This window comes from Loxodonta africana, chromosome 6, assembly GCF_030014295.1.
Source record: "Loxodonta africana isolate mLoxAfr1 chromosome 6, mLoxAfr1.hap2, whole genome shotgun sequence".
Lineage (NCBI taxonomy): Eukaryota > Metazoa > Chordata > Mammalia > Proboscidea > Elephantidae > Loxodonta > Loxodonta africana.
In genome coordinates this window covers 35755293-35780534 of record NC_087347.1, presented here as the reverse complement: position 1 = coordinate 35780534, position 25242 = coordinate 35755293, and the positions used below count along the sequence as shown (strand labels likewise).

The 25242-nt window shown below is 38.1% G+C and overlaps 1 protein-coding gene across 1 annotated transcript in view; it reads left to right on the top strand.

Annotated features, from left to right (window-relative positions):
- CPS1 (carbamoyl-phosphate synthase 1) overlaps nucleotides 1-24963 on the top strand; it is a 133481-nt gene extending 108518 nt beyond the window's left edge. The window contains exons 29-38 of the mRNA XM_003406084.4: nucleotides 1459-1536; nucleotides 4237-4344; nucleotides 5991-6080; nucleotides 7558-7728; nucleotides 10390-10464; nucleotides 13248-13346; nucleotides 20727-20786; nucleotides 21541-21653; nucleotides 23367-23496; nucleotides 24228-24963. Of these exons, the coding sequence (XP_003406132.2) occupies nucleotides 1459-1536; nucleotides 4237-4344; nucleotides 5991-6080; nucleotides 7558-7728; nucleotides 10390-10464; nucleotides 13248-13346; nucleotides 20727-20786; nucleotides 21541-21653; nucleotides 23367-23496; nucleotides 24228-24326 (1023 nt within the window). The 3' untranslated portion in view covers nucleotides 24327-24963. The remainder of the gene's footprint in view (nucleotides 1-1458; nucleotides 1537-4236; nucleotides 4345-5990; nucleotides 6081-7557; nucleotides 7729-10389; nucleotides 10465-13247; nucleotides 13347-20726; nucleotides 20787-21540; nucleotides 21654-23366; nucleotides 23497-24227) is intronic.
- The last annotated feature ends 279 nt before the right edge of the window (nucleotides 24964-25242 follow it).

Sequence of the window (25242 nt, the reverse complement as noted above, 5' to 3'; positions counted from 1 at the left end):
TTTGAACTAGGTCTTAAAGTATGAGTTGAAAGATGAAGCTGGGAGGAAAGTCAGAGTGTACACAAGAAATGGAGGCATGGCTACAGGTGAAAAATGCAGGCCCAGTCAGAAAACAGCAAGTGGTCCAGATTGCTGGAGTCTAAAGCATAGCAGAGAAGAGATATATAAATACTGGAGACCCTCAGTCAACCCCTTCATTTAGTCTGGAAAAAGCAATTGTGGTCAGGTTGTATAGGACATCACAATATTGTCATGCAGACAGTGAGTATAGAAGGCACTTCAAGAAGGGATTTGTAACAACAGATAAAGGAGCAGCATCCTAAGATTAATAAAGAAAAGCATTTGACATTCCCAAAACCAACTCTACAGACAGGGATTGACCTGGACTATGAGACAGACAATGATGCTGGTGAGGAGTGGACTTCGTGGCTCAAGTAGACACATGAGACTATGTGGGCAACTCCTGTCTGGTGGCAAGATGAGAAGGAAGAGGGGGACAGGAGCTGGGTGAATGGACACGGGGAATATGGGGTGGAGAGGAGGAATGTGCTGTCTCATTAAGGGGAGAGCAGCTGGGAGTACACAGTGGGATGTGTACGGCTTTTTGTATGAGAGACTGACTTGATTTGTAAACTTTCACCTAAAGCACAATAAATAAATTAAAAAAAAAACCCTGATTTTACAATTGCAATTGGTATGCTCATTAGAAGTGACATAAGACATATTAATTCCAGGTAAAAGATTTCATCTTCAGCCTAATAAAATGGAAACAAAATGCCACCCTCCTTCTCAAATCTTTCACAATTCTCATGTCTCCTAAATCAGTATAGAACTGATTTAGGAAGTTGCAGTGCTCTGAAAAGATGAGGGTAAAAAGAAAGACACTGAATCAATAACAATAATATAACTATAGATAATGTAGAGAGATATTCAAGTCCCTGGGTGGTACAAGTGATTAAGCACTGGACTACAAACTGAAAAGTTGGTTTAAACCATCCAGAGTCAGGTCTTGCGACCTGCTTCCGAAAGGTTACAGCCTTGAAAACCCTATGATGCACAGTTCTCCTTTGCACACATGGGCCACCAGCAGTTGGTACTGAGTTGACAGCAGCTGACAACAGAGAGATAGTCACGATTGTGGAAGCAGTGGGGAAACCCATATTCTTCCCCATGCGTAACCTCTCTTTTTGCTAAATCGCCTAGAAGCCTACACTTGAGATTTCAGAATTTATATTCAGCTCACTGAACACTCAAATTTGGAAAAAGATCCTCTGCCTCGCTGTAACCAGGAAAAACCTTGTTCTTACGAAAGAGATTGGCTAATGGGTTTCTGTAGTGTGTTTAGCATTAAGGTTTTACAAGTATTGCCCCAGTGTTTACTAAGGCTACATGACTCACTTGACACCATACACGTAATTTCAGCTAAAGTTTCCTCTCTTCTATTTTCCTTGGTGACAGGAACACCCAGTGGTGCTGACAAAATTTATTGAGGGTGCTCGGGAAGTGGAAATGGATGCTGTTGGCAAAGATGGAAGAGTAAGTGTTTTATGCCCGATCTCCTCCATCCTACCTTCCCTTCAATGTTTTTTTTTTCCTTAGCCATTTTGAAACATAACACAGGTTAGAATTCATGATTTGTATGAACCAGGCTCTAATCATAGTGCAGAAGCTGCTTAGTTTAAAAAAAAAAAAAAATATATATATGTATATATATATATATAAAATTTACTGACAATTCTGTTGATGTATCATGGGTATCATATTTCCTATGTTTCATACTGTTAGAATTTGTCTTTGATGATATTCCAAATTAATTATCATCCTGAACTCATAATTCTTTTTGAGTAAATTTTCTCCTTCATTTCCTTTTGTCTGTGGTTTTCCTTTTATGTTTCAATGGGTATTATAAAAACATCCAATTCTTTTCTTTCTGAAGTTCCTAATTGAATCCTTGGTTTTTCTTCTTTTTAATTTCCCACCATTCTCCTTTTTATTGGGTTAATAAAGGCAAAACCGAACAGTAGGGTGGATAAGGATAATAAAATTGGCTTGCCATATCACATCTTGTATTGTTAATACAAAGAATGCCTGTAACTTGAGGAGAAGTGAAAACGTGAAGAATGCTTTTCTTATTTTGCTAGTTCTATTAATAAGACATTTGTGATTATCTTGAAATATTGAAAGTTATGTTTTAGGAGGCTGTTGTTTCATATGCTTTAAAGAAAAATAAAAAGCCTTCATCTTCTACTTTGTAAATACTTCAAAACACTACAGAAAGTGTTAAAAAAAAATTCCTTTTTGATCTTCCAGAGTAGCAGTTCAAAGTACCTTTTTTTTTGGTAGTAATGGTATTTTATTACCAGAGAATTATGTAATCCTTGAATTGACGCACCCTTAAAACCAAACCAAACCCGTTGCCATCGAGGCGATTCCGACTCATAGCGACCCTATAAGACAGAGTAGAACTGCCCCATAGAGTTTCCAAGGAGCACCTGGTGGATTCAAACTGCTGACCTTTTTTTGGCTAGCAGCCATAGCTCTTAACCACTACACCACCAGAGTTTCCTGAAGCACCCTTAGAGATTATTTATTCCAGTCTTCTCTACCTCAACACCAAATGCAGGAATTTTCTTTCCCAGCTTCCCTGGATCATCTGTTTTCTGTTTAAATGGAGCACAAAAAGTTGTAAGATAAAGCATTATGTTTTTGGACATCTTGGTTATTCCTTATCTTGAACTAAGGTTTAATTCCCTGAAACACTCATACCCTGACCTCCTGGCCTCCAGAGTTGCAAAGCATAAATGCAATCCCTCTCCTTTTTCAATATTTTAAGTATTTGAAGACAGATATAAAAGAAGAATGTGATCATATGTTTGTGGAAGTGGAGAATGTACGACTGGCCTAGAGACATCCATATTTTTTCCAGATGTTGTGCTGCCAAAGTAAAACTAGTCTGCTGGCCTGATTTGGGGCTCCAGCTTGCCAAGATATGGCCTGGCCCTAAGCTTCTCTCCGACAGCAGCCATTACTTATCACCCTGGACTCCCTCTTTTGGAAATGTTCCATATTATTCACATAATTTTTAAACTGTCACATTCAGAAATGGAGATAATACTTTAAGTATATTATGATTTGTCCAGAACTCAGTGGGACAATTGTCTTCCCCTTTCAGGACACTGTATACTTCCCCCTGAAAAAAATGAGCTCCTAAGTGGGTAAAGTACCTTACCCAGGTCACAGAGCTCATAAGTAGCAGCAGGAGGGAGGGGACTCAAATGTCACTCTGCTCTAAGTCATTGATAAGGCTGATAAGCAAATCTTCTACGTAATTTACTTAAGTCTTTTATAGCCACACAATTATTCTCCCTCACTCTCAACTTTACCTATTTCCCAAAGACTCATATCTAATTGATATATGGGTTACAGTGATTGAGACCATAGACTTGGGAATCTGACAGATAAAAAAAAAAAAAAAAATTTTGACAGATAAGGGTCCAAAATCCTGACTCAGCCACATACTAGTCACATGCACTTCGGTTCTTTGTTCTCACATTACCTTCCCTGTGAAAGAGAATAGAATGTTTTCTTCTTTTCCCAGCTGTTAATTTAATGTTCTCTTGATCAGATCCTTAAGTCTCTTTTCAAGTCCACCTAAGTTATGCCATTTACCTAGCTATATATTCACTTCTTTCATCTTTTCTTTTCCAACGTCAAAAACTTAATCTGGAAGGAAAGACAAATATATCCTCCATTGCTCCCAAATGCTTCAGTTTCCTGTCCTGTTTATATAGATCAATAACAATTAGTTTAGTTTTCTTCTTTTTCTGTTATTTATTCCACTATTCATCCATGGAGACCCTGGGTAAATGCTAGGTCTGCTAATCAAAAGGCCAGCAGTTCAAATCTACCAGGCGATCCTTGGAAACTCTATGGGGCAGTTCTACCCTGTCCTATAGGGTCTCTATGAGATGGAATCCACTGTATGGCAACAGATTTTTTGCAGGGGGGGGGAGCGGGGGAAGAGGGAGGCAAGCTCTCAACCACTCTCCATTGCTCCTAGAGGCAATCAGCCACTGTGCAGGGTGCCTGGTAGGCCTGTATTCAGTCTTTCTACTCCTCTCATCAGGGACTGACTTAGCTCAACCCTTGGTGAGACAGACTCAAAGGGGTGGGCAATGCAATAGCTTCATGGAAGCAAGCGCCTAACAACTCTTCTTAAATTTTTCTTTTGAACAGGTAATCTCTCATGCCATCTCTGAACATGTGGAAGATGCAGGCGTCCACTCAGGAGATGCTACTTTGATGCTGCCCACACAAAGTGTCAGCCAAGGAGCCATTGAAAAGGTCATCATTTATAAATAAATGTAGGAGAGGAAAAAGCAAATGATGGAAAAAATATATATAAAAACGAAAAAGCTAGGTAGCAATGTAGGATGTGTCCTAAGTCAAATTTAATGATGAAGAGAACTTCCTTGGTCTGAATTAGCTGGGTATTTTAAAGAAAATAATTTCCTTTGTTACCCTTTAAAGCCTTACTTGGTTGTACGCTAGTGCAGTGTTGTTCTCAAACTTTGGTGTGCATCAGAACCACCTGGGGAGCTTGTTAGAATACAGATTTCTGGGCTCCATCCTTGGTTTCTGATTCTGTAATTCTGGGAGGTGGGGGTGGATGGGGCAGGATGGACAGTATTTACATTTTTAACAAGCCCCAGGGGGTGATATTGCTGCTGACCTGAAACCACAATTTGAGAACTACAGCTCCAGGTGATTCTAATGTTTGAGACCCACTTATAGGAAGGGTGCATATAAGCAATGTTTTGCAGGAATGTGGGACAGGTGTGCAGCAGTCACTCTGGACCTGGTGGAAACTGTGCTTTTACTGTCCATCTCTACCCTTACCTCCTACCTGTGCCTCAAACCAGCACTTTCTCATCTGTCTCTTTGTTTCCCTTTTTGAGAACCTCTGCTTTAAGAGCTTCCCAGGAATGATAACTGTGCCTATATACTCCCTATGCAATGCTAAGTGATGTCTACTTAGAGACTCTCATCTTAAATAACTCAGTGGATATTCTGTTAGTCTTTAGGTATGTTGGATCAGCCTTGTTTTTTCTGTTTTTGTTTTTAGTGAGCTATTCCAATGATACTGCCATCAGAATCCATGCAGACCTGTCTGTCTGGCCATAGATTGCCTGGATTCTGAGGGTCTTACTTTGTTCTGGAACATGGAGGTAGCAGGATACTTTATAATACCAGTAGCATAAAAGAAAACGTCCCTGGATTTCAAATGTGCTTCAGTGTTTCATGTCAGAATAAATGACCTCAAGAACTCAGATTTTTTCAAGTCTCTCAGAGCTCAGTGTGCCACAGACTCCATTTCCTTTTATAAACAACTAAGTTGCCGAGCCACTCTTGTACGGGCAGTGCATGAGGAGCTCTTGCTTCTTTTAATCAGTGCCTCCCTCCTCTGGGCCTGGGTACCTTCTGTCTCTGGTGGGTATAGGGATTCCTATATGTAACATGCAGGGCTTCCCTGCAGGGAAATACTCTTTCCTTCTGACTGTAATATCTACCCTTGTAGAGTCTAGGGCATCAGAAAAGCAACATAAAAGAAATCTCTCTGGTCTTTTTGCAGTACCATGTAATTTCAGGGTCTGCACCTCTCAGCAGGTAAGTCATTAGAATGATAGAGAGTTTGGATGGTGGTTTCTGGTGCTGAAGCAACTAGACTGAAAAGATTCTATTTAACCTTCAAAGTAAAACCAGATAATATAATTGTGGCTAGATAGGGACATTTGGCAGAGAGATCATCCTGCAAAATGATCCATTCTTTTCCACACTGTCTTGTTGTGAATATTTAGTGCATATTATTATTTTGTTAATAGGAGGCTAATAATGGAGAAGAGAAAAATGATTAATGGAGATGTAGTTCTCTGTAGAGGGAGACTACAGAAATCTAAATTTAAGATGCTATTTTCCTTTTTTTTTTCTAGGTGAAGGATGTGACCCGAAAGATCGCCAAGGCTTTTGCCATCTCTGGACCATTCAATGTTCAATTTCTTGTCAAGGGAAATGATGTCTTGGTAAGCAATGCCAAGGTGTTTGAGAGGACACAGCTGCTGTGTTAGGTCATGTTGGTTTGTGTCCCTCTGGTAATCTCCTTCTCTATGAACACAAGACAAAGTGCAACTGAGACCCCTGCAGCTGCTAGTGTCTGAGTGTGGGTGTTGCATAGCATATAATGACTGCCTTGTTTGAAGGCACAGGCTCTTTGTGCCACTGATATGTCAGTCACAGCTTTGTAAAGCACTCTGATACACTGGAAAGAAGATCACTGTATGCCATCTGTAGCACATAGATGGATACAGTGAATACCATAAAGTAATCTGAACGTGTCATAAATTATATGCACTGAAGTTTTGCTTAACTCTTTTCCTAGCAAATAGTGCTGTTTTGAATACCATATACTAAAACTAAAACAAAAAACATCTTGAATGAACTAGGTTATTTTTAATTAGTTTAGTTTCCTGATTTAACCAATCAGTAATCAGTACTGATTGAGTACCTTCTATGCAAAGTATTATGGTTGCTGCAAAGATACATAAGACACAGTTCCTGCTTGCAAAGATCTTGAGATTTAGTGAGAACTGGGAGTAAGGTTAGTTTGTAGATAACTACAACGTAGGACAGGGTAGTACTGCCCCGTAGGGTTTCCAAGGAGCAGCTGGTCGATTTGAACTACCGACCTTTTAGTTAGCAACCAAGTTCTTAATCACTGCACCATCAGAGCTACAACTATAACATAAGATTAAGTCTAATAGCTGCTGGGATAAATGCACAAATAAAATAGTATTGGAGTCATGGAATAGGGAGAGAATATCTCTTAGCGTATGTGTGCACAAGCAAGTACATGAGTGTGACATGCCTAGTTTGGCGTGGATCATAAAAGACTTCGAGGAGGATTTTGTATTGTGAAATGGACCTTAAGGAATGGCTGGTATTTCGATAAGTAGAGGAAGATGGAGAGGACATGACACATAGGTAGGATGTCATCTTCAAAACTCAGCATTTCTTAGGAGATAGTGAATAGTTCAGCTTTGTGAGATTGTTTTTCTTGGGAAATTGTGGAAGGTAACCTTGGAAAGGAATATTGGGGCCGCAAAAGTGGTATAAAATAAGTCTAGAGAGGTTGGTTGAGACAAGAAGATAGACTTTAATCAGAGTCAATGACTGGACTTTAATATGATGGCCACCAAATCAAATGAAGACTTTGTAGTAAGGGTGTGGAGTTATCTGAGCTCTACATTAAAATAAATCTGTCATTAGTGTGTGGGAATGAATTTGGGAAGAGAAGATGGATGAAGGTCAAAGTTAAGAGATACTGACCAAAAGGAAACCAGTTAGAAAAAGTCCAAGCAGGGGGAAGAAAGGGGAGAAGATGAGCAAACAAGGGCTGTCCCCAGTGAATAACAGTTGGAAACCAGGTGGTGGAGAGAATATTAATATTGTCATTGGCTCTCACCATCCTCTTTCTCCTTTTGAACTTTGTTATCTCTTCAGGTGATAGAGTGCAACTTGAGAGCTTCCCGATCCTTCCCCTTCGTGTCCAAGACTCTTGGGGTAGACTTCATTGATGTGGCCACCAAGGTGATGATTGGAGAAAATATTGATGAGAAACCTCTTCCAACACTGGACAATCCCATAATTCCTGCTGACTATGTTGCAATTAAGGTAACATTTTAAAAAATCTATTTTGTGAGTGCCAAGGAAATTAGAGGAAAAATTTGTCATCAGAAAGAATCTCAGTACTTTATGAGCCTTCCTACTAAAGTGCTAGACTGGAGATTTATGATGTTTCCTTTCAATAACACACTGTGGTTGCACTACAGGCAAATTTGAATTACATGAATTTTAAATAGTGCAATAAAACTATTAACAAAGCATCACTTTATGCACAAAATATGAACTCTCATATATTTTAAAAGTGAAAATAAAAATAATCTAGAATTATGTACTACATTTTTATGCAAATAATGAGCACCTATGTTTGGTTGTCAACCACACCCTCCTTCTGTGAGGTATTTACATAAGTGCCTCTATGCCATTTTTTTTTAAGTGTTGCTGTTAAAAAAAAATAAGTATAGTGCACTTATGAAAATACCTCATGAGGGGAAGTTGCAGTTAGCAAACATATGTAGAAGGCATGAGTTATTTGGGTAAAAATATGGTACGTTCAAAACTGGCCAGCTGAGTAAATTAAACCATGTTTATGGACTTGACGCATGACGGAGCCAGTTCAGCTTGTTAGGCATATTTTGTTAGGATACGGCTTGACTTAGGCCCCTTTTGAATTGTGCCAAGTCTTTAGGAATGCATGACTTTCATAAAAGTCGTCACCCTGTGGTGTTGGTTGAATTCTTATCACCCTGGCCACCTTTGCTTGGTTCCTATTTCCTCTAGTGGCACAATTTTTCCACTTGAAAACTTACGATAGCAATTGCAGTTCGCAGTGGTAGATTGAGGGTGTTGGCCCTGAAGGCACCTTTAGGAAGAGTGATTAGGAAAATTTATTGTTTTTTCACTAATTTTAATACTTAAAAAAAAAATAAGACTGTAATAATAAAATCATTGTGTTCCTCTAGCTACCTCAGTGTGCCTATACACAGAGTATTTATAATTATGTCCTTTAACTACTTGACTGGACAGACATGAAGATAAATGAGATATTATATAAATATATCTGAACTTTTTAGATGAAGGACACAGTGAAATATTATAATATTTTTGTGTGACATTTACATATCCTGAATGACTTCAAAAGGAGTGCTGGTAGTGCAGTGATTAAGCACTTAGCTGCTAACTGAAAGGTCAGTGAGATTGAAACCCACCAGCCATTCCATGGAATAAAGATGGGGCAGTCTGTTTCTGTAAAGATTTACAGCCTTGGGAACACTATGTCTATAGGGTCACTACAAGTCAGAATCAACTTGATGGCAGTGGGTTTGGTTTGGGTGGATGACTTCAAAAGGTTTCTGTTGCTATATGTCCTAGTGATCTCAACTATAATTGTGTTGCAGCTGAGACCCTGACTTCTGACTTTTATGGTAGAAGTTATAAGTGGAAAATATAAATCACCTTCTTTCATTTAATAATTTGGGATGTCTTGGAATTTATAATGGGTTGGGATGAAACGTCACATTTTATGTTGGAGGGTGGTGGCATTTCATTACTGGAGACTGTGGCAAAAACATAAGTTGTTGAAGCTTTCAGTGGGAATATGTATATAGAGTTTTTTGTTTGTTTGTTTGAGACCAACAATTAGTAGGCCCTGAGGTAAATTTTTCCACTTGAGAGTCTACATATGAATTTTTAAAAATTCATGTGTCTTTTTATCCATAGACGTAGAAAACTGTGTTTTTGTTTCTCTTTATGTTTATAGATAATATTTATACATATGTGTGTAGGAAACAGCTTCTGACTAAATACAATATTGATGGATAGGTACGTATTTTTCAGAATGTGCTGTATTTTCCAGCTTCCTTAGTTATCATTGTACGTAAATCTTGATTTTTTTTTTTTCAAATTACTTATTCACAGCAAATCCTAATACAACTTTAGTGAGGTGGGTGGGTATCAACAGATGGGGGTACAGGAATGTTGAGGTGCAGGAATATATAATAACATAACTAAGACAAATCAATTCCCATGTAATTCTGAAGGGTGCCAGAGTCAAATTAGGAATAGTCTAGACGAGATAAATGGATATATACAAGAAACAAGAGATTTGTTTTTCGTGAACTGCACTAATAAAATAAATGAAAAGGAAGCACTCATATGTTCCAGTTCCTATGAAAGCTCTTGGCAAAAACGTTTCCAAGCAGAATGTTTTTCAAGGCTTTTTTAAGAGGTGTCAACAACAGTTTAATGTCTCAGAAGTCAACTTACAGACAGCCATTTCTGGCAAGGTGGTTTGCTGCAAGTTCAAATGATCAGAACAAGAAGAGAAATGTTTCAAAGCCTACCATGAAAAAAAATGTGTTTGAACTCTGTGTTTTGGAAGAGCAGTGCCCAATGGACTTTGTCTGAAATCACTCCAGCAAGAGTTTGTGTAGGCCAGATTAGAAATACTGGCCTAGACTGGTCACAGGGGCCCTATTTACAGAAATAATTTGTGATTATTTCACCCAAGGTTTTGGCCAGGAACTCAAGAAATTCTTGGAACAGCATTTTAAAGCTTTTTTTTTTTTAAGTCGAATGCCTGGATCAAAGAGATTTTTTACTTGTCTACCATCACCTAAATGAATCCTGTGAGAGATGATTCACTAAATATTTTTATCCATTCGTATTCTTTTATACCTTTCACATGATTTTTCCCTCCGTTATTTCTGACAGGCTCCAATGTTTTCCTGGCCCCGGCTGAGGGATGCTGACCCCATTCTACGATGTGAGATGGCTTCCACTGGAGAGGTAACTCGTTGATGATCTATGAACTCTTCCATTAAATCTACTGTAAAATATATGGGTTTATGATCTGAATATAGCAAAGTAAGTAAGTTAGTAAGGCGAACACAAACCTCTTCTGCTATCAGAATAAATCTCAAATGTCTTAAGAATTTTGAACCAGAAGAAAATCTTTTACTTTTTTTGGGCTTGTGTCTGTCTTCTCACCTACTTATATTTCAACATATCAATGTGATACATGTGTTCGTAATTCATTTATACATTTCACACTGACAACAGCTTTGAAACATTTCTCTAGATACCCGAATAAATACCTTCTGGGTCTCTTTTTATGTTGGGGTTCTCCAGTCTCTTCGCATCAACCTCCCTCCTACCCCTTTTCCCCACCTTTTGCTGCCATGAGATTAGATTATTGTATTTTTACTAGTAAAATGTAGAATGATAGCATTAGACAGATCATGAATCTAAATATTGTAGACTCTGCAGATATATACAAAATCCTAGGGCCGGTTTCAAAGCAACCTTACTTTTCTGGTGATTATCTAAAAATTATAACGGAATTGGCCACTGGATGTCCTTCTTCACTTGGGACTCTGTCAGCTGGAACCAAAAAACCAAAAACCAATCCCACTACTGTTGTGTCGATTCTGCCTCGTAGTGACCCTACAGGACAGAGTAGAACTGCCCTGTAGGTATTCCAAGGCTGTAAATCTTTATGGAAACAGGCTGCCACATCTTCTTCCTCTGAGCAGCTGGTAGGTTTGAACCTCCAACGTTTCAGTTAGCTGCCAAGTGCTTAGCCACTGTCAGCTGAAGGTTTCTTTAAGAATGTGAAATGTGTTTCTTGTAGAGAACTGTCAGATTCTAGAAAGTTCTCTACATGTCAGTGTCAGGACATTTTATGAATCACCTCGCCCTTGACAGACTTACTAGATACAACCTTCCGATTCCCGTCGGTGCACATTGGAGTGGCAGCATCAGATTGTAAGGCATCAGAGTTTCCTCTTGGTAATAAAGAAACCCTGAACAGGGAAGATATTTAATTGCAACAAATACATGATGTTTTATATGGTTGCCTGGTTACAAGCAAGATCTGTGATGAGAAGTCAAGTGAGACAGGAAGGTGAGCAGTGAGGAATAAATAGCTAACCTGTGTGTATTTGGACTGATAATTGCCTCCTCTTAGTCTCTAGCTGCTTCTTTTAATAAAATAGGTGGGAAAATCTAACTCGAAAATGAAGGCACTATGTTACTTTTTCCTTCAAGTCCACCTTGATTCCATGGTTACTACAATTGCGGGGCTATTTTCGGTTGGTAGAGAATTCTGAGCAGGGGGAGATCTCTGCCGTTTTCTCTAGTGTGGTAATCTGTTTTTAGTGCTTATGTCCATTCTGCTCCCAGATGTACATTTCTGGAGTTGTTAAAATATGAAGGATTTAGAAATTCACTTTCTTCTGTGTTGTATCTGTTTGAAAGTATGAAGAAAAATATTTCTTCTGCTAAAAGAGTCATATTCCCAAGTGTCATAAAGTATGATGCTACAAGATCTGTCTCATAACTGAAATCAGAGTAATAATTCCACCTTAATGACATCCCAGCTATGTTTCAAAGAGTCATTCTCAGCGTCCAAATGGTCTGCTCTGGGATTCAATCAACTTTTGACTCTTGATCCAAGTAGAAGCTGTTTTATTCTCCTAGTGATAAGGTGGCAATGCTCATCCTAATTTTTAATGGGTTTCCGACTATTTTCTATTTTTTTTCCATAGAAAACGAGTGAAACCTCTTATGTGTTGTATTTGCATTTATGATAGGGTTACCCAGTGTCTCTCAGTAGAATGTGGGTCCTATTAAGTTAGTTGGCCAGTCCTTGACTGATTAAAATGCTCAGTGTGGAATGAAAAGCAACCTGTGTTGCTGGTTGACTGAAGGTCATGATTATGAGAGCTTTCCCTTCACAGTAAGAGAGTCCTTTGCTTAGAAACCGAATTTTAGTCATCAATGTTATTTACTATAATGGTGGATGTGTACTTGTGCCAAATGATCATGTACCTGGTACAGCCTACTCTCACCATGTTCAAATAGGAACCACTCGCTCTGTAGTTACGGAGACCATTTGACTTGCAGTTATATTGTAGCACAATTACCCTCAATGAAGCTTCTGTAAACCTTACCATTATATGCTGTATACCTTCGCATTATATAGTTTTTTACATATAGCTGTGATATTCTGCACTAGGAGCAGGGTATTTTGGTGCATTTTATGAAAATTATTTTTAAAAAGTTCTTTGAGATTTTCCTGGAGTTATTACATTTCTCAGAAGTATTTCTCATAAGCTGATTGAAATGGCTCCTAACTGATCGATCAACACTTACACATTCCTGCTTCTGACTGTGTATTTGTGCACTCCTGCATAGCATTCAGGACATACACTGTTATTTCAACATTAAGTCATATTAACATTTGGTAACTCCCCACATTATGGACCAGAAGCTCTGGTTTGTATCCAGATAACTCACAGTAGAATCCAGTTATGTTGCTCCGTGGAGTGTTGTTGGATAAAGAATTGCTTATTCATTCGTTATGCTTAATTAAAAACATAAGATACATCTGCCCTAGCCTGCCTTTTAATCTCTGGATTCAAATTGTATGGTCTTTGGGCAACATGGATAAAATCTAGGAAAGGCGTCTGTGGGTAAAGTGCTTTCTGCTTGTATTTGTTTTTTGGGGAAAAGTGTGGTTACTATTATTTGCTTCATTTTGTTTTATTTTTTCATTTATTCCTACACAGGTAGCGTGCTTTGGTGAAGGTATTCATACAGCCTTCCTGAAGGCAATGCTTTCGACAGGGTTTAAGATACCCAAGAAAGGCATCCTGATTGGAATCCAGGTAGGTGGTATGTGGTTCTGTATGTGTGTGTCTTTATGTGCACACGTGGGTGGCTGGGGGGTGGAATACTAACTGTGGTAAAGAAGGGGGGCGGTGCTTGTTTTAAGTTCCACTGAAGAAAACAGCAACTTATAGACAGAATGGACATTTGTTCTTTTTTCCCTGATTCTTGCCTTCGTCATTGTAGCAACTAATACAAAAAATCAGACAGACAGACAGACGAAAAGAAAAAGTCTCTAGTGAAAGGGTTATTTGTTCTGAAAAGAATTCAGCCTACCTGAAAAGAATCTCTTCTATTCCTGTTGACTTTTCTACACATTTTGGTGTTAGCTCCTCCTCCTCAGTCCCTGAATATAAATTTTCTGCAAGACTTGGTCTCTCCATCTCTCTCTCTCTATCTTGACTTTCCCCCTTGCCTGCTCATCCATGTCTGTAGTGTCCACTGTCCTATCTATACTCATCACCTCTAAGTCTTTATTCTCAGGATCCCATGTTTCCAGTAATCTGCTTGTTACCTCCATTGGATGTCTCAAACCCAGCATGTCCCAGGCTGAAGTCATATCTGTCTCCTCTTGACCTCTGTTCCTTCTTTTAATCCATTAATTCATTCCTTCAAATTTCAATTTCTACTAAATGCCAAGGATTCAAAATTGAAGAAGACATGGCATTATTTTAGAAATTTTCTCAGTCTGACATTCTACAAATAATTGAAAATTCCTGAAGGGCAGTGATTTAATGGGTATAAGAAAATTTTTAGCATATCCCACTGTATACAATAGAGGTTCTTGAAGTTTAATTAGTTCGTAAGTCTTCCAGGACAAAGCAGGATGAAATAATTATAAAATACTATCTTTATAAAATGAAAAAATATTATTAGCTTATTATTGCAAGTAGAATGTAAATCTCAGGGCAAAATGGTAGCCAGGGAAATTCTATTACTCCTTGGAATAATTATTTTAAGAGTGTAAAAATTTCTGTTTATAATTTTCCTGAAAAAGTACTAGATGCTTCCCAACTGGTCATCTACTTTCATTTGAGATTAGTACTTCTTGGGTCCTATAAAAACAATGGATGGTCTTATAGAACACCCTGTTGTGCTTTTAATAAGCTCAAACCCTGTGTGGTTACAGAAAAATCAATACAAATATAATTAAAACAGTACCAGGTATTCTCAAGCCAGTGGGTGATTATTATAGATACCTTCTCATTAGGGTGTCTTAATATCAGCAGATTAGACTCAGGAGACTGAATGGGTAGTGGCTTTGGAGAAGTTTCTGCAGACAGTAACTTGGAATTTTACTTCATAAAGGTGCCAGAAGGACAATGGTGAACAGTTAGAGCAGAGGCTAACAAGATGACTTGCAATTGTGAAGCTTAATGGCAGTTTAGAGACAAATCACACCATATGAGAGGCTCATCATGTTATAAATGGGTTTTAACAATTATTAAGTCCCAAGTATGAGAGCATTTGCCCAACTTCAGTTATGGCTTAAAGTTTAATGTGAGACCTGGGGGCATTCAGAGGAGACCATGCCCTTAGTCCTTATCTTCACAACTAGTCATAATAGTGCTAACATTTTCAAATACCAGTTTAAGAAGGCAGTGATGTATAAAATTGTGCCTTGTTTGGTTCCATGCTTCAGGGGAATGTGAAGCAAAAATTAATTTGATCCCTATGAAGTATTTGTGTGATTTTGGCACCAGTGAACAGAATATTGCTCGGTAGGAAGAAAAAGTGTGGTATGTTCTTAGACTCTAAAGAGCAATGTGGTTCTGCCCATTGAAATTCTGCCTATCGATGCATTCTTTTTACAGAAATCAATGTTCCAGCCGCTCCATGAGTTATTACAAAGAACCTCCTCCCTGTGTATGAGTATACAATGTTAGAGATTTAAAAAATATATTTTTTAATTACAAAATAAAGTATATTTACAGGAAATATTTTATAAAAATGGTACTTAACATAAGTCTATGTTATATGTGATGGCAGTGGGTTTTTAGTGGTTATGTTAAATGTAAATAAAATATTTTAATTTTGGCAAAATTGATTAGCAGGACTCTCAACCTTCTAAAAGAAGAATCGAATCATTTTTTAGACCTACTTTATATAGGAGCCCTGGTGGCGAAGTGGGTAAGAGCTCAGGCTGCTAGCCAAAAGGTCGGCAGTTTGAATCCACCAATCGCTCCTTAGAAACCCCATGGAGCAGTTCTACTCTGTCCCATAGGGTCCCTATGAGTCAGAATGGACTCAACGGCACACAACAACAACAACTTTATATGGAAGTTAATGTGTAGTCTCTTCATTACTTTATAGAGGACTTTCATTCACAGTGACTAAAAAATGCTTAGGCTTATAAATAAAACTGGCAAATAGAACAGAATATACTAACTACAGAACTAATAGCTTCAAAACTTGCTGGACATCTTCTTGGTTAGAATGGGACCAAGTCTAATCTCAACTTTTTACCCAAGCTTCATAGCAATTGTAGAAAAAGTATCCAGCATCCCACATTTCAGGATACATCGTATTTTTTTTTATCATTTTATTTCACATGATTCCACTTGGTCAGAAGAATTCATAGAAACTCATTTGAATATATGAAGTCGGAACTGAAATGGACATAAAATTTTACTGTCTATATACCTATAGGGGTTGGGGCCACTAAATACCATGAAGAGCATCTAATTGAGGGTGAACTGTATAATGAAGTTCTAAGAGAAAAAAATCTACAATTGCATTTAGACTTCTTAAATCATTCATTCATTTAGTAGGATGCTGTGTAGACTTCAGGAGCCCTAGCGGCACAGTGGTTAAGCACTCAGCTGCTAACCAAAAGGTCGGTGGTTGGAACTTACCAGCTCCGAGAGAGAAGTATGTGACAGTCTGCTTCCAGAAAGACATAGCCTCGAAACCGTATGGAGGCAGTTCTACTCTGTCCTATAGGGTCACTAAGAGTTGGAATTGACCTGACAGCAATGGGTTTGGGTTTTGGGATGTAGTTTTCACTCAGTGAAGAACATTGAAAGCCAGCACTGCTATAGTTAATTTGCTCTATTAGTTCTTCCTGTATTATTCCTTATCTGTTAAGTACTTTTTTCTTTTGTTAAGTAGGGCTTAGAAAAAATAAGCAAGATTTAGATTTTGCAAAAGGATCCTTGTCAAGCTAACTATTACATGCACTGTGTTTCTACCAAGAGGCTTTCCATATACCAGGGCATAGATCCTAATATAAGAAGCGTAATGCAGGTTTATATGGAAACAAAATCATCTTTGATTTTTCTGCAATATTTCCAGCCACCTTTCATCCCATCAGGACTTATTTTAGTTGCTGTGAGTAGGCAATCTGCCTTGTTTTGAAGTTTTCTGGAACACCTTCTAACAATAAACGATTTACTCCAAAGTAGATCAAGAGCTCTCACTCTTTTTTCCCTCTGATTGGGCTATTCAGTGATGCTCGTGGAGTGGTGAGCACCATCTGATATCTGCACGTCAGCAATTGCTCAGAAACACAGAAGCAAAGCATTTTATTTGAAAAAGACAACTCCAGATGACATGAATAACCTTTTATCTTCAATACCGAATCGTTAGGAATGACCACAGAGTTGTCAATCCAGACATTCCAGAAGAGTCCACGTGCATCACACAGTCATAACTTGGCTTTCTTTCCTGCAGCCAGAAGTTGTATTAATATGAAAATGATAATTGGAGAAAATATATATATTTTCCTTTCTGAAGGGACTTTCTTCCTTATAAACATTTCCTAGAAAATAAATCAGCTTGTACTTTTCACCTTTCGTAACGTATGATTTCTTACGCAGGTATTTTCAATCAGCTTTTGAATCTTCAGCTACTCAGATGCAAGCTGACAGCTGTAATTTCTTTTTATAGAGAGGCTGTTTTATATGTCATAAGTGTTCAATACGTGTTTGATAGAAGTTTATAATCTGGCTATCTGGCTATGAAAGCCAACACCACAGACCAGAAGGCAGAGTGGTGCCTTGGCTGGGAACTGCCAATACTGTCATGTCAGATATTTATCTTTTCCACTTGGGGGACAGCACTGAAACAGCTCCATAATGAGGTTCTGACTGGTGTCTGCAGGTCTCAGAGGACTTGCTGACTTATTTTACTTTAAAATGGTAAAGAAAAAGGGTTCCACTCTAGTTCTCCTCCCTCAACATTTTTCATTGTGACTTTGTTGTTGTTGTTATTAAGTGCCATCAAGTTGGTTCCAATTCACAGTGACCCTATATGTACAACAGAACAAAATACTGTCTGGCCCGGCACCATCCTCACAATCATTGCTGTGTTTGAGCACATTGTTGCAGCCAGTGTGTCAACCCATCTCTTTGAGGATCTTCCTCTTTTTCGCTGACCCTCTACTTCACCAAGTATGATTTCCTTCTCCAGGGACTGATCCCTCCTGATAACATGTCCAAAGTACGTGAGACGATGTCTCACCATCCTTGCTTCTAAGAAATATTCTGGCTGTACTTCTTCCAAGACAGATTTGTTCATTCTTCTGGCATTCTATGGTATATTCAATATTCTTCAACACCATAATTCAAAGGCATCAGTTCCTTTTCAGTCTTCCTTATTCATTGTCCAGCTTTCACATGTGTATGAGGCATTGTGATTTTGGCCAAGGTTAAAGCGTCTAAACCTCAAATTACAAAATGAGTGAAGGATGGTCCTTCTATCTTCTCTTCCCTCCTATTCCTAAACTTGAGTGCCTATCAGAATCAACTGGAAGGTTTATTAAAAGACAGATTCCTGAGCCCCACTCCCATACTTTCTGCTTCAGCAGACTGGGTGTGGGGCCCCCAAATTTTTATGTTTAACAAGTTTCCAGGTGATGCTGACACTGCTGTTGGTCCAGGGACCACCCTCTGAGAACCACTATACTTGTAAAATGCTATTATTTTAGAAACCTGGTTAAAAGTTATCTTACCAATGGTCATATACAATCAGTGAATTTTTGCTAGAGGAAAGTTGAAGAGATTAAGAATAGTTAGTTCAGTATATAATTAATGTATCAATTAATAAGTGTTTATAGAATACCTTTTATGTTGAGAATTCTACTGTGGTGCTTACTTAAATCTGGTCTGCGTTTACCAGTAGGTCTCAATGTATTATTTCATATAAAAGGGATTTTAACAAAATTCTATAGTTTATTTTGAATATGTCAGGTATATTTGCTAGATTTCCAGGTACTTTAAAACATGAAGAGAGCCTATTATGCCATCTAATTCAGCTCTTTGCTTTCCAAGCAAAATCAACCTTGACCAAATGATTGTCCTCTTTGCCTGGCCTATTCTTAAAGAAACTGCCAAATACCTCATTACATTGTCCTAATGTCACTAAAGTTACTCTCTGAGTTTTGTTTTGTTTTTTATGACTAGCCATGAGTTTCTTGCATCCGAGTTCACTTTTTTCCTGTTTGGAGCTAAATGGAAATGGAAAGCTACTATCCTGGGCATGGTTGCAATTCATGTACTAGAAGACTGCCATGAATAACCCCTAAGCCTTCCTTAGCTGAGACTCATCCAGTTGCATTTATCTTTTCTATTTGCCAATAGTTTCCTCTCATAAAACTGCAGTACTGGGATTGAGAGGGTCAGAATCTGAAAGAATTTTATATTTGAACCTAGTCTTTGAGGTCTTTTCCTAGGATTTAGACCTGTTCTCCGAAAGGTTCTGCAAATAAATATTAGGGGGTTTTATGGGCTGAACATGATCACAATTGTGCAAAGATCTTGATATGTTTTGTTATCACAATTCTTAGTTTCTGACTCTGAAAGATATTATCCACGATTTTTTTCCCACTATCACTAATACGGTTTCTAAATAGAAAGATTAAAAAACATTTACCAAAATAACAAATTATGCCACCTATTTGCAAACTTTTTACCAAGAAAAATAGCAAAAATGTTCCCATTTAAAGAAGAATGTATATATTTTTAACTGTGTATGACTTTCTTTCTTTTAGGTCAGGTATCCAAACATGTTAATTAGGTCAAGGTCAGGAGTTTCACCTTTGGGTGGGTCAGTTAGTTTTGTTTTCTTTCTGTCCTGACCACTGTCTTACAAATACTGGCTCTTGATCACAGGAGGTATATTCAGAACTGGGGAACCCAAATGGCAATGGGCAGGAGTTCACGGCAGGCAGGACCTGCCAACCAGATGGGTCCAGTTGACGCCCTAGGAAGGTCACAGCAATGGGCTACAAGAAAATATCTGAACAGCGAGATGGAACATGAAGGGAGCCTGGCCAGAAGTAAAATGCATACATATGAGCAGGAAAGTGGTTTGTGTTGTGTGACAGTTGGTAGAGGAACCCAGGCTTAGAAACTAGGGTTCAGGGCAGGAATGTAGACTCTGGGAGACTGAAATACAATTGTTTTAATTATAGTAATAGTAAATATTTATTGAGAACAATTAATGGGCCAGTAGCTGTGCTAAGTTATTGTACTAATACTTAAATAGTGCTTACTTATAAATTAGCTCATTGAATGCTCACAATGCTATGATGTAGCATTAACAGATGAGGCAACTATCATAGAAAAAAAAAACTTTTTTAGAGAGAGGTTAAATAAGTTGTGCAAGGTCAAATAGTTTAATAAGTTTTGGATCCCCAAGAAGTAGATACTACAATTATCTTCATCCCTGTTTTAAAAATTAAGAAAACTGAGGTTCAAAGGCATTAAATTTTCTAAGCACACAAAACAAGTGAGATTTAAAGCCAGAATTGGAAATGTAACTTAGTGACTTCAGAAAGTGTTCCCGTAACTATAACACTTCATTATCTTAGAGTAGATGGAAAACTGAGTTCCAAATATTAACTTATCATAGGGACTTGCGTATGACCTGCTAGACTTAGTTATTGAAGGGCAGTACAAAGTTAGAACCAAGCAATTAAAGCAGGTTGAACAGCTAGCAAAGCTGACTTGGTGTTGAGCTCCTAACCAGGTGTTTTTAAATTCTCCACTATTAGGAAAAGGAAATGTGCAAAACCTGGGTGGGTCTGCACTTGTAGACAGAGACTATTGTTAGTTGCTTTTGAGACAATTATGACTCACGGCAACCCCATGTATCAGACAAAGTGTACTAAATAGGGAGTGAAGGAATTTAGGGGCAGGGTGAAGAGTAAGACAATATAATTACAGGTCACGGTAATATGGGTGGAATATCATCTATATTGGAAAATAACTAAGAACTCATACTCCCTATAGGAAGGTAAAACTTGTCATTGAATATAAAGCAACCAACAACACATGGCGTTGCCTTTTTTAATGGTCTGAGGGAACACCTTATTGTTTATTATGACTAAATAAAGAGCATGCATATCTAGAAAGTAAATTTTGTTAAATTATTTTCAGCAATCATTCCGTGCAAAATTCCTTGGTGTGGCTGAACAATTACATAACGAAGGTTTCAAGGTATGTTATATGTTTTTTTTCCCAAGTTGTTTTCTCTCAACATTGAAATCTGTCCAAAAAAAAGAAAAACAAAACAAATGAACAAACAAAAAAGCCCTGAATATTCAAGAAACTTAGGGAAAGAAATAGCTCTAAATGTGTCGTTTCGCCTGAAAGGTATAACCAACTTAGTAGGTTCAAAACTTAAATGGAATAAAGTAATTAGAAAGACTGGTTTTAAGTTTTAACAAAAATTGCCACAAACTCAATAGAAGTTGCCTACTAAAAACTTAGAAAGTTTATTCAAGCAGAATTGTGACAAGGTTCCAGTGCATTTCCATATATTTTTCCTTTTTTCTTTTCCTGTTTCCATATGAGGTCATAGTTTCCAGCTGGTATGGTGACAGGCAAAACTTCTTTGCAATGAATCTCTCCACACAAAGCTTGGTTCAGTCAAACAAAATTATGTATTCCTAAGGCTGAGGGTAGGCCTGTGGCCAGGGGTCTTTGCTGACCTGATAACAGTGAATTCTCAACCATAAATAATTTAACATTTTTCTACTCTACAAAAGCAGTTACAATCAAGGTGCTCAGATTTTTCCTCACTGCAAATATTTTGAAAATATTGAAAGTGCCTATGTCTCTGGATTCTGAGTCCAAATCTCTACTCATGCCACCCTATTACTTCTTGTATTTACCAGCTTCCTCCTCTTGTTTCAATGGTGACTCCTTTGCTCCATGAAAAAGTAACCAGTTTTTTCCATTTTAAACACAGCTCTTCGCCACAGAAGCCACGTCAGACTGGCTCAATGCCAACAATGTTCCTGCCACCCCGGTGGCTTGGCCATCTCAGGAAGGACGGAACCCCAGCCTGTCTTCCATCAGAAAGTAAGAACTGGATTGATTGTTTTCTGAGATAACAAAATAGGCAGTGGATTGGAACTAGTATATGATACGAATAGTTCACCTTAGCCCAAGTCTAATTTTTTAAGTCCCTTAAAATGAATACATTTTTGTGGATTCAAGTAACGTTTCACTCTTGTGCACCTTGCCATCACTATAGAACACACCATGCCCAGGTGTACGTGGTGATACATAACATCTTTCAAAATACTTCCTTGATGGATGCCAGGATCTTAGTGAGGGTGTGAGAATGTAATGTAGTACTTCATATCTCATGTTAAACATATTGTGTGTGTATGTTTATCAAGTATAAGATTTATCAGCTGCATTTCACTGAGGCTGTGCATCAGTGAGTCAAGTCATTGAGCACATGGTGGACTATAGTGGCACTTTGATAATTGTATTCGTTGGATTTCCTAATTTTCCATTTCTAAATCATATTTGTTATTATGCCTTATACAAAAAATTAAAAAACAAACCCACTGCCATTAAACTGGTTCCTATTCATAGCAACCCATTGGGCTTCCAAGGCTGTAAGTCTCTGTGGAAGGAGATTGCCACATCTTTCTCCCGCAGAGCCGCTGGTGGTTTCAAACCACTGACCTTGTGGTTAGCAGTTGATTTCTTTAACCACTTAACCACCAGGGCTCCTTTTTATACCTTAAACCAAAAAAAGCAAACCCATTGCCATCAAGTTGGACTCATAGCAACCCTTATAGGACAGAAGTAGAACCACCCAATAGGGTTTCCAAGGAGTAGCTGTTGGATTTGAACAGCTGACCTTTTGGTTAGCAGCCCAGCTCTTAACTACTATGCCACCAGGGCATTTTTGTAACTAGGAGAGAATCCTCAGTTGCTCCAGTATATTACAGTCTACTGAATGGCTAATGAGTCAATTCCAACTCATAGCGTCCCTATAGGACAGAGTAGAACTACCCCATAGGGTTTCCGAGGAGCAGCTGGTGGATTCAAACTGCCGACCTTTTGGTTAGCAACCAAGCCCTTAATCACTGTGCCACCAGGGCTCCATATTCTATGCGTATACTATTTTTTTTAGGGCTCTTAAGAAGTCAATATATAAATCATTATCAAATTAATAAAAGAATGGCATTGTGTTCAGACCTCAGCAGGCTCCCAAGGATGATATAAGTCCCTTGCTTAGGTCTTTGCAAACCAGTAATGAGCACAACATCATGATCTTTGACATGTAAATGTCTCCTAATATGTGTAGCAGCCCAGCAAAAGAAATGGTTTAATTCAAAATTAGGTGACTTTGATTTTCATACCACCTGCTAAGAAGCTGGCAATGAAGTAAAGTTAATGTAGGGCAGTAGGCGTGGGGGTGGAATGGCCTTCAATCCTGGAGGGGTCATCTCCTTGTGAAATAAGTAAATACCTATCAAATTACCAATTCTTTCCATGGATAGATAGCACTTTAAAGAGAAAACAAAGGTTTTCATTCTATTAGTCAGACTTTCCCCAGAATGCTTTTAAGAACACAATTAAAAAAAAATTATAATCCCCAAATGAGTGTAATTTGAAAGTCTAGTTAGGAATAGAGGAGAGCGGGTGGCAGCCAACTCGGTATGGGCTTGATTTGAATGGCTAAGAAGGTGACTTATGTTAGTATTTTTTACACTAATTATAAAATATACACAATCAACTGCAAGTTTTTATTTATTTTGTTTATCCTTCCAGGTTGATTAGAGATGGGAGCATTGACCTAGTGATTAACCTCCCCAATAATAATACGAAGTTTGTCCATGATAATTATGTGATTCGGAGGACAGCTGTTGACAGTGGAATTGCTCTCCTCACTAATTTCCAGGTATGTGCATTTTTTTTTTCCCCAGATACAGGCTCCATGGGTCTTTTATGTCTCTGCCTTTCTTAAGAGTGCTTTTTAGTAAATGCAAACCTCTCTTTCACCTCCTCTTAGCATTCTGAATAGAGAGGAATTTTTAAATAGACTCCAAATAATGATGCTGACATGGTAGGCTATAGCCCAAAATGGAACAGTTGATGATCAAGCAATGGAGATCACCAAAAAGCCACATCGATAGCCATGGCTATCTCATTACCCATACAGATATTCTTGAAATAAAAAAGTGATGGCATGGCACAGAATGGAGATACGAACTTCTATCCCATTGTTTCTAAATGAAAGCCACCATACGAAAGCAACAGGTTAATGATAATTGAAAATCCAGATGCCATACAAGCAACTTGTCCAATTCACGGAAAATGATTGCATGGAGTACGTTCAGTTTCACTTGGACATAGCCCACTGTATTTATCACAGGGAGAACTCCTCTTTGATAATCATTAACTTTCTGCCCATCATAATTTTTTTCCCCCAATCAGTTTTAATTCCCACTGGGGGATGGCGGTATGGAGAAATAAGCTTATTCATGGTGAGTTCTGAGATATAGGATTTTTAAGTTAAAATTTCTGTTCTTTTCATTCTGGGAACAGAAACCCTGACTTTTCATTCTTGTTTCATAAACAGTCACTTTTATGTCATGTGGGTTACTAAGGTCCTTACCATTACATTTTCAGGTGACCAAACTTTTTGCTGAAGCTGTGCAGAAATCTCGCAACGTGGACTCCAAGAGTCTTTTCCACTACAGGCAGTACGGTGCTGGGAAGGCGGCCTAGAAGCATCACTACCAGCTCTGTCTTAAATCAGCCTAAGCCATGTTTTATCTAAAGGAAGAGATTCCCAACTTTGTTTCCCAGAAACGAATATCATTACCAAACTTTATTTTAGTTACTCTGTTATGCCTTAATATTCTGTATCTTTCACAATTAAATTCTTGTCAGTCACTCTTTCAAGACCTCACTCAAAGAGTCCTTCCTAAGTAACTTGTTTTTCATTAGAATTCCTCCATGTACTAATGTCTTGTTTTTGGTAGACTTTTCAGCTTACCTACATGCCTTTTGCAGCTAACATTTTATGGTGCTGATTACTGATGATCAATGTGGAAAAAGCTGTTCTATCTTCTAAACTCTGTATATACTTTACAAACACTGCTGTCATTGGTCTTAAATAGCATCTGCCACACTCAGGACACTTTAACAGGACTGAACATTATAAACATTTATTAAAATGAAATATAGATTTAAATTACAACCCCCTCCATCATGATGTTTCTGTATTGCTTCTTTTTGGCAATCATTCTCACCTGTCAGGTACATCCAAGAATATCATTATCCCTTCCCAAGGTACTAAATTTGGGAAGTGTGACAGAAGTCCTTAAAGTATTGATTTCTTCAAAGGACTGGTTTGCAAGCTTTTTTTTTTTTGAGTATAACAACAGATGGCAGACATTCAGCTACTGAGGTGTTTTAGTTCATGTTGTTCATTGATCCTTCATTCTCAACCTGGGCTAAGTGAAATCTTCAGATTTTTGCCATCTCAATTTTCCCCCAACTTTAGAATAACTTGGAAGTTATGTTTACTCCCTTCACATATTATAGATTTTGTTTATCTACTGAGTCCTGCAACACACAATGAATGCCATATGCTTTAAACTCAAGGTTCCCATTTTGTCTACTTGTATCCCATTCCTTC